Source organism: Solea solea, chromosome 18 (genome assembly GCF_958295425.1).
Source record: "Solea solea chromosome 18, fSolSol10.1, whole genome shotgun sequence".
Classification (NCBI taxonomy): Eukaryota; Metazoa; Chordata; class Actinopteri; order Pleuronectiformes; family Soleidae; genus Solea; species Solea solea.
This window is the reverse complement of record NC_081151.1, coordinates 4,012,031-4,021,857: the sequence shown is the minus strand read 5'-3', so window position 1 is coordinate 4,021,857 and position 9,827 is coordinate 4,012,031. Positions and strand designations below refer to the sequence as shown.

The 9,827-nt window shown below is 45.2% G+C and overlaps 1 protein-coding gene across 1 annotated transcript; it reads left to right on the top strand.

The window, feature by feature from the left end:
* Window positions 1-1,854: 1,854 nt before the first annotated feature.
* LOC131445247 (protein L-Myc-1b-like) lies at window positions 1,855-5,309 on the top strand. Its single transcript, XM_058616186.1, has 3 exons — window positions 1,855-2,158; window positions 2,676-3,330; window positions 3,966-5,309. Exons 2-3 carry the CDS (start codon window positions 2,766-2,768, stop codon window positions 4,571-4,573), a joined length of 1,173 nt encoding a protein of 390 aa, XP_058472169.1. The 5' UTR covers window positions 1,855-2,158; window positions 2,676-2,765; the 3' UTR covers window positions 4,574-5,309.
* The last annotated feature ends 4,518 nt before the right edge of the window (window positions 5,310-9,827 follow it).

Below are 9,827 nucleotides of genomic sequence, written 5' to 3'. Positions count from 1 at the left end.
AGTCCCAATTTGCCTAATCCACAAATCTTTGTGGTTTTGGACTATGGGAGGAAACCAGAGACCCTGTAAACTCCATGCATAAAGACCCTTTTTCTGACTGGGTCGGGAACCCGGGTCTTATTGCTGCAAAGGCAAGAAATTATCGCAAAAGGCATCCAACAGAATTAACCTCAAATTGTGTCCTCTGTGGTGCCATTTATCACATCTTATTCAGATTCCATGGGGAAGCTGGTCAGAGAGATTAGGAAAAACTTCCTCTAAAGGAAGGAAGCTGTGGGATTACCTGGTAAAAGCCAAAATGTACTGATCCAATACCAAAGCCACTGGGCATATTCTTTAAACAGCAAGTGTGGAATAAAAGAAGCAAATATTTCATCCAAAAGTTGTGTATAGATTTTTTCACACAACAGATATAATACTTTAAGGAGGGAAGACATCCACACTCCGCTGGTAAAAACACTTTATTCAGCACGGCTGAGATTCAGTTCAGGCATCCGTCCTTCACTTCAACCTAAATTGGAACACGTCCCAGAGACGGAGGGCCGATAGCGCCTGGATAATTAAACTGGGCACTTTAATTCCAGCATGGTCTTAATGAGGGAGTGGTGCTATAAACAACTAGATGAACTGAATTTCATCAGTGCGCAGCGTAGGTAGGGTACTGAACCAACCGTGTTGGTGTTGTTTGCTGCAGAAGTGACTTCCTTCCTTCACCACCACCTGCACAATGAGGCTCAGCTGTTGACTTTGTGTGTGAAAGTGAAAAATTGTGAGTCATACAGACAAATCCACTGTGAACTCCGCCCGTCGTGTCGCAATGCATCCACCTCTCAACCCCCGTGTATGTGCTTTGTTTCAGATGCTAATTATGGGGAAAGTAGAGCAATTTGCGCTCAATTCCTGTCTTTTGAATCACAAATGAAGATCGCTGACAAATACAACTCGCAAGCGTCTTGTAGCAACGTCACAAAAAATGTTTTTAGTGGAAAAAACTGGAATAACTTTCATGCAGCAAAAAAGGAGATAAGGATGTTTATTATTAGAGCTGCCAATTTGAACAGGATGATGGGAGAGGATCACCAAAAAAACCTAATGTTTACCATCGAGGTTGAGACAAGTCAGGATGAGGTCATCTGCAGTCACACTTGACATTTATGACTCATATATGACGTGCCATCGATGTGTTCTGTATGTGTGTTTATTACTATTATTATTATTTACATATATTTATATATATGTCTTGAAACCTTTTAATATGTTATGGGACCACATCAATTGTTTGGGTCATGATGCAGATGTTCTTCTTGAGATTAAAGAAAAAGTCAGAATTCTGACCTTTTTCCTCAGAATTCTGACTTAAATCTCACTTTAATCTCAAATAATAAAACCGCATGAATTCTGAGATTAAAGTCAGAATTCTGACTTTCCTTTTTTCTCAGAATTCTGACTTTAATCTCATATACAGCATAACAGAATGAATGAATTCTGAGATTCATGCTGACTTTAATCTCAAATAATAAAAGAGCATGAATTCTGAGATTCATGCCGACTTTAATCTCAAATGATAAAACAGCATGAATTCTGACTTTTTTCTCAGAATTCTGATTTTAATCTTGCTTTAATCTCAGAATTCATGCTGTTTTTATTTATTTTTCTTTATTATTATTTTTTAACATGTGGCCCTAATCCTCTTCCATACAATAACAACACTAACGCTGATGAAATAAAATATAGGTTAAATAGCAGTGGTTGTTGCAGACGGGGCGGGGCCATGCGCCCTCTTCCCCCCGCCCCCCTCCGCACAGACGGAGGGGCTTACCCGGATCTACCGCTGCAGATATTTCCCAGGCTCCTCCCTGCGCACTTTATCGCCTATAACAGGATATCTCACTGGCGCGAAAAACGCACTGTGTGGCTTTTTGTGACGCGCCGTGGGTGGAACCCAGCTCCTCTTGTTTGAGACTCCGGTGTTTTCTCTTGTCCCTTTGTAATCACATGTTCGTATTTTTGAGTGGGCAAAACCGTCAAAGAAAAGTGGTAACACCGCGTCTTTGTATCCAGTTTCAACTCGAGGAGTTAATGCGTGTGTGTGTGTGTGGGGCTTCTCTTTTCTCTCCCATGCCCTGAACGCCTCGTTGAGATTTCTGCTCAGAAGCCGGTGAGTACTTTTAAAGCCTGTTTGTGTCCGTGAAAGTTTCACACGAGTGGACAGACTGAGATTTGTGTCTGCGCGCTTTAAATCCACGCTGACTGTGTGTGTGTGGGGGGGGGGAGTCCACACTTTTCTTCCTCCTTTCTTTCACCGGTGCACGGCTGCTCGCCAGAACAAAGCGCAGCCTTCATTTCAGGAAACGCAGTTTTTCCACAGTAAAACTAAGTGTATACACGCGTCCCGTCGCCTCTTTACTGACCACAACTCGCTTCCAAACGCACAGGAGCATCTAGAATGATGCGGTGACATTGTGGCAGTGAGCAGTCTGTGCAAAAAGAGCATCTGCATCATGACCCAATCAATAATTAATGTGGTCCCATTTGGAGAAAGCAGGCTGTTAGAGGGATGTGATATCATAATAGCTCCTGATGGATACTTGTAATGTGATCACACATCTAATGGGAGCTACTTTTTATAAAGAGACCATCCTCATCACTAACCACTGTTACTGTTCTCTCCTCAGGCCGAACAGGACGTTCCTCTGCTGATTGTTTCTGGGAATAAACTCAAAGGATTCTTTTAATTCTTCTTGTTTTTTTTATTATCTGGGAGCATGGAGTTTGATTGTTACCAGCACTATTTTTTCGACGACTTCGACACCGAGGAGGATTTTTACAAGTCAACCGCACCAAGTGAGGACATATGGAAAAAGTTCGAGCTGCTGCCCACGCCTCCCATGTCCCCCACCCGGACTCTGAGCGCCGCCGCTGCCCCGCTCCTCTCGCCGGGAGACAAGCTCACATGGCTGTCCAAGGTGCTGGGTCAGGACGAGGAGTGCGAGGGTCCGCTCAGCCCGGACACGGAGAAGCTGTTCGGCAACCTCAGCTCCATTATCATCCAGGACTGCATGTGGAGTAGTTTCTCCGCCAGCAAGCAGCTGGAGAAGGTCAGCGGGAGAGTGGCAGCTGCTGCTGCTGCGGTGGCGCAAACCGGTGCCTCCCCAGTGGCACAGATCTCCGTGAGACCGAGCAAAGCGCAGTGCGTCTCGCCCTCTGGCGCGCACGCCGCCGCCGCCTCAGCGACAGACTGCGTCGACCCGGCTGCCGTTCTCACCCTCCCGACAAATAGCTGCAGGAAGCCGGCGTCGTCTGGCTCCGAGTCTCGCTCTGATACCTCTGGTAAGGAAGCAGCCATGCTCTAAATTGCCCCACCCTGCCCCTGCCTCGGGATTATATTGCCCTCTAACAATGCGTAATGTGGACAGTTTGGCCGCAGTTGCATAACTGTGGTGTGTGGCGATGCAGCGGGGGTTTGTTATCAAACCAGTCACCTTTTTTAAAGATTAAAGCTGCATTTTCACAATGCACCACATGTTTGCAGTGAACGCACATGCAAGTCTTTTGAAAACCGCGCCCTGGCCGCTTTGGCTTGAATATTCCCCCTCTTTTATTATCTCACACCAGCTCTGCATCACAGTCAAAGTGCGGTAGAGGGGCGGGGTGGGACCCAAGTCCTCATGATTGATTACTACTACACACAGGGACAAACTGTGAGACCAAACTCTTTCACATCCCCCAAATTAGGAGTGGTAGATGCCAGAATGACAAAAAAAGGCTTAACTTCCCTGCATGCTTTGAAATGAATGAACCCTGCTGTTAACACCTCAGCCCCTGCTCTGAGGAATAGTGAAGTGCATGCTTGATTATGGGATGCACTTCCTTATAGTTGAGTTTAAATAAGCAGAATTCTTGTGCAGACACCTGATGATTAAGGCTGTGTATGTTGCTGAATGTTTATTTGTATGTGATGACAGATGACGAAGAGGAGATCGACGTGGTCACGGTGGAGAGCAAGCAAAAGCGGGTGCGGCTGGTGAACGTCAGAAAGCCCGTCACCATCACGGTCCGCGCCGACCCCTGCCCCAAACGCTTCCACATCTCTGTGCACCGGCAGCAGCACAACTACGCCGCCCCGTCCCCAGACAGTGAGCCTGAGGACGAGGAGGATGACGACGACGACGATGACGATGATGATGATGATGAGGAGGAGGACGAGTGTGAGGAAGAGCCTCGGTGCAAGCGTGCCTGCATATCATCCAGTCCACAGCCCGGCGTCTCCTGGCCCTCCTCTCCCTCAGAGAGTCCACAGAACTCAGACGTCGAGGACACGGACCGCAGACGGAACCACAACTTCCTCGAGAGAAAGCGGAGGAACGACCTGCGCTCTCGCTTCCTCGAGCTGCGGGACCACATCCCGGGGCTGGAGGCGGCCAAGACTCCAAAGGTGGCCATCCTGACGCAGGCGACCGAGTACCTCACAGAGCTGCACGCCAGGGAGAAGCAGCACCTCCTGGAGAAGAAGCGCCTCCGATCCCGGCAGCAGCAGCTCCTTCGCAGACTCTCTGAACTGAAGCAATGCTGATGCCCAAAACAACAACAACAACAACCACAGACTGTCAAGAACTTTACTCTTGAGTAACTTGTCCGTTTTGAAAAATGCCTCGTGTGAATAGCCATGAAAAGCGTATAAATAATATTGCTGTCCTGGTCTGAGAACCTATTACAGGGAAGAGCCGTTAGATCTTGGTGTGCTTTTTTTTTCCCCCATAGTTATGATGAGGGGGATACACTTGTTTTAACTATGACCTAGATGGGTCCTGGTCCTGTTCTGATGGGACGAGAAGGAAAAATGTGTAATGGTGAACCTGTGTAGCCTTCAGGACGCGTGTGGGGAGGTCTTCATTGCACACATGTAATGTGAGTGTTTCTGTGAATGTCTTTCTGTGTACATACGAGTGTGTGTGTCTGTGTGTCATGTACAAATTGTTGTGTGTGTGTGTGTGTGTGTGTGTGTGTGTGTGTATATATAATAGCTTATTGCTCCTGATGAAGGAGACCAAATCATGACTTGTCACTGGGTAATAACGCTCCTCTGTGTAAGCCACACAAAGAAGCCTCTATTTTGTTAAGAAAACAGGAAAATGGACAAAAAAGAAGAAAAAAAAATGGAAAAAGAAAATAAGTAGCACTGCTGTACTTTATATTCACACGCCACTTTGTGATTTCAATGCTTCTCCTGATTTTGGTTGATTTTCTTTTCTTTTTTTTAAAGCATGACAACAGTAACATTAAATTTTTATACCATGTTTGCATACAAACCTACAGTCATGTTTTTATTCAAATAATACACCACACGGAGCTATTACTATGTTTAAACGTTCAGTTTATACAGAATGTTCAATATAGAGTGGTCTTGTATCCTTTTTTTTTTTCAGCACAACGTGGGCAAAAATCTGAACACCTGAACAAAAAGTACTCGATGTTTAATATCGGGTTGAATTTGTGTAATTTGTGAAATACATCACAGTTCAAAGTTCACTTGGCTCAGAAAGGAAAGAAAAACGCTCTATTTTGCGACTTCTGCACAATTATTGCTACTTTATATCACTACTGAAAATAACTTTGACTCAACAACACATGAAAATGAAAACCCCCCACATTTTTTAAATATGTGACCTATAAACACACACACCCCCAGGATGCCATATAAGGAGTTGTGTATTATTCCCACGGCAATTTACTATGGGCGTTACGTGAGCACTAAGGGTTAAACTTCAACTTCCCTTAGTTTCTATGGCAACCTAAAGAAAACACGCGAAACATCATCGTTTAAGATTCCATTGTTTGCCGTTTGACAAATGACACAAAACTCATTGGAGTAGTAACGCAGCACATGACACTGTGAAGGTGTCTCCAGACACACAAATAAAAAACAAAACTATCACGCACACAAAAAAACAAAACAAGAGCAGTCACAGGGCAGTCTGACACTGTCCTGTGTCAAATAAACAAGCCCGTCTTGTCATCAGCTGCTGGTTTACCGGAGGTTACGCAAAGCTCGTCCTTGAGACTTGCCCTTGATGAGAGAGAGAGAGAGAGTGTATGTGATACAGTCATGGATCCTCCCCTCTCTGCAGTGGCTGCTGCATGCTGGGCACCTGATGTGCTCCGATGTAGGTTACACACACATGAACACTCTGTACAATTAGTTTGGACATGAAAGGTTGTGTGAATTGCTGCTGAGAAACAAATCTGAGCCTTTTTCCCCACATTATATCACTATTAATTCTATAACATTTCAGCACACATGAGAAGACAGAAGACTTTTACACCTCCTCTGGACTCACAGGATAGTTCAGAGAGATAGCGGTTCTTTAACACATGTCCCCGTCCAGGTTTGAGTCTAAAACTCTGGCACTCTGGCAACAACAAACAAAAAACTACCTATGCTACAAATAAACAAACACAAGCAAAGAGACAATGAACACAGTGCGACTCCATGCACAGTTGGGTCGAGCTATTGTTGTACAGTAGCTTGACTATGCCATTTAATTGGACTACTGTCCTTGTCCCAATGTAACACAAACAGGTCATTAATCAGTTGAATGAACTTGTTTTGGTTTTTATCTCAGAAAAGAGCTGAAATCAAAAATGTGAATGAATGTGTTCATAAACTGCAGCTTTAATACATATAGTAATAATAATCATTTGTAGATACATTGGTGGATGATGCGACAACGCAGTGACACAGTAACAAGGTCACCGGTTAGAATCCTGGTTCCAGCTTTGGCCTTGCTGTGTAAAGTTCTCCAGTTTCCTTCTGCAGTCTAAAAACATGCAGTTTGGTGATTCTGGACACTCTCTGTCGACTGTAGGTGTGAATGTGAGTGTATGGACTCCCTCTGTGGGACTGAATCTGCTGCTGCCCTTTCGCTGACCTCACTGACTCGTCTCTACACGTCTGAGTGACTCAGGTGTGAGCGCCGTCCATTTGTCTCAATGAACTTAAAGGAACCCATTTTGGTTCAGGTACAGCCTGACAGACGAGCCAGGCACTCCCTGAACTCCAACTGTCTCACACCTCGCTGGCCTTTGTTACACGGCTGGGGTTGGTCTCTGTTCCACCTGCCTGTGTGTGTGTGTGTGTGTGTGTGTGTGTTCACTTTCTGGGCCTGAAGACACTGAAGACACTGTTCCCTGGATTTGTTATGTACACAACAGAGAGATGTTGCAAAGAACCTCTTCAGTTCTTTTTGCTGCTACTTGGAAGCAATATAAGAACCACAATATCAGGTGCTATAATACTGTGCGATAGAGAGTGACCGCATCTACTCCATCAGGAAGTGAAAGCAAAACTCGGATGTTAAATCTTGGGCCAGATCGCCGTGACCTGGTAACTTTTTCGTCTCCCTTTCCAGACACAGAACTCCTCGAAACGGACGAGACAAGACATTAATTAATGTGGAGAAAGTTCAAGAACATTCCGGAGTCTGGCGGGGTCACTTCAGGACCACGCAACCAACCTGACAACAACATGCAAAGGACTGAAACCACGGGTTGTTTCTGGGGATGCAAATGAAACTAAACTGGGAAGAGATTGATCCTCAATGCTGCTTCTTTTTGAGGAAGTAAAAACAAACTAACAACATGTGAACAAAATGCACGACATTGTCCAATCTGCCGAAACTGTCTCAAATCAGAGGTCGTTCCTTGGCAGCGGCTGAATTTGTTGTCACGTTCGCTGCAAACACACACACGTCGATTAACGCTGTCCTTTTCTCTAACCGAAGGAAACAATGAGGTAAGAGGATCTCTTTGTTTTGTGGGATGCTCTCTGCTCGGCTCTGGCGGTTTACTCACCAAACCAGATTTTCTGGTCTCAAGTTCATTGCGACACACACACACACACACAGCCGCACATTCTAAAGCACATGTTTAAAGCCTTTAAGAACACATGCGTCCTGTTCTGCTCACGTCTCAGACGCTCCGTGTGTGCTGTCGTACGGTGAGCAGCTGGAACCCGTTAAAGGTTTCTCTGCGTGTATATATATATATATATATATATATATATATATATATATATTGCACTCTAATTAAATAATGCCAATTAAAAAAGTGTCTCACTGTGATGTCATTCACACCATATGACGATGAACTCAAGCTGTCTCTAGTAATGTGAGATGAAAAGCGCTTCTTCAGGGTGTCACAGATTAAATGACACAATGGGGAATCATTTTATTGTCTCTCTTGCCTAATTCTTTTGTAGCTATGTCTTAAAATACTTGTTTTTTTTCGCCCTCTATCACACCAGACCAAATATTTGATGTTCTTTATCCTTCAAACAGTCGTAAGGTGTCTCTGTCTCTGTCTCTGTCTCTGTGTGTCTTGACACATGTCCTAAACACATGCAGCCGACGGCTGAAAACAAAGGCCTTTTTGTGCGATGTCAGGATGTCAGTTTGCCAGCTAAACACCAGGTGAGTGCACATGTAGTTCTGTGCATGTTCTGTGACAGAGATTCATTGACATATTATTTGCCAGGACAAAAAAAAAAAACCCCACAAGTGACAGATTTACTGGAGACCAGAAAGAAGTGTGACGTGAACCATTGGGGAGGGAGTGTGGAGAATGGATTACGTCGCTGGGTGGACAGTCGCAGATTTATACGTGGACACACTTGAGATACGCATCTTTGCTTTCGTCCTGAATGAATCTACAATGATTTCATTCATCGGCCTTTACCGAGAGCACCTTCCGGTTGGAATGAACACATCACTGGAGCGTACAGCGTTAAACGTGCACGGCTACAATTTGAATAATTGAAATTTTAACAATTCTTGCCCTTGAAATAAATGTTTTTTTTTTGTTTTTTTTAAATAAAAAACTTTTCACGTGGGTGTGTGGAGTGATTTGTACACGTCTGCCAAGGCACACAAAAGCAGACGAACACGTCTCACAACAGACGCTACCAGTCATACTTGCCTCTCTGGCATTTCTGGCTGATACTCGTTGAGATCAAAGCGGCTGCAAGGCAACTGCGACGTACCTTTGGTGGGCTTCTTATTGGGCAATTTGTCAAGTGTACATCAGGTTCCTGGAAAGAGGGAGGACATACTTTCGCAACTGCTAACATCCCCTGGCTTTAAAAGAGAGAAAAGAACACCCACACACACAGGCTTATTGAGCAATTTTTAAAGCATGTTGTGTTCTGACCGGCAGTGCTTTGTATGGCGGGAATCTATTGCATGTGAGGAAGAAAACTGGCTCCTTGTCCCTGACCTATATAATGTGGGAGAATGTAGGACATCGAATACAGGCGGAAGAGAAGCGGGCTTATCTACGGACGACCTTTTGATCTTCACCGTGAGAATGAAAATATTGCCCGTTCAGAAGCTTCGGTTCAGGTTAAAGTTACATGTTTGAAGAACATGGACGGAGGAGAAGTGGACTCAGGACCATCCCTCTCACTGACTCAACACTCAACAACACACACACCCTTCCCCTTATGCTGTTTTTCAAGTGGCCCGAGAGGTCAGCGAATATGATGGGAAACACAAATGGGAACAGACTCGAGCAGAGAGACACACATCTGCTTTTGAGGGCACACAACCACGCGCGCACAAACACACATACTTGTGGTAACTGTCCCTGGTCACAGTCGTCCACCGCGCTGCCTACTGACCCACATTCCAGCCTGGTTGTGTCACTGGAGCTCAGCCAGGACTGTAGCAGCTACTGTCCATCTGATCATAATGAGGCTGTGGGTCCACCTCAGAAAACCCCTTCAACAATCCTCTTGCCCCCCCCGCCCCCCTGTCTGACTCTTCGTAACCCCC

Excerpts from the sequence above, each read along its gene's own strand:
- LOC131445247 (XM_058616186.1), top strand. The coding sequence starts at position 2,766 with ATGGAGTTTGATTGTTACCAGCACTATTTTTTCGACGACTTCGACACC. Across the intron at positions 3,331-3,965 it reads GTCTCGCTCTGATACCTCTG|ATGACGAAGAGGAGATCGAC; the intron begins GTAAGGAAGCAG and ends ATGTGATGACAG.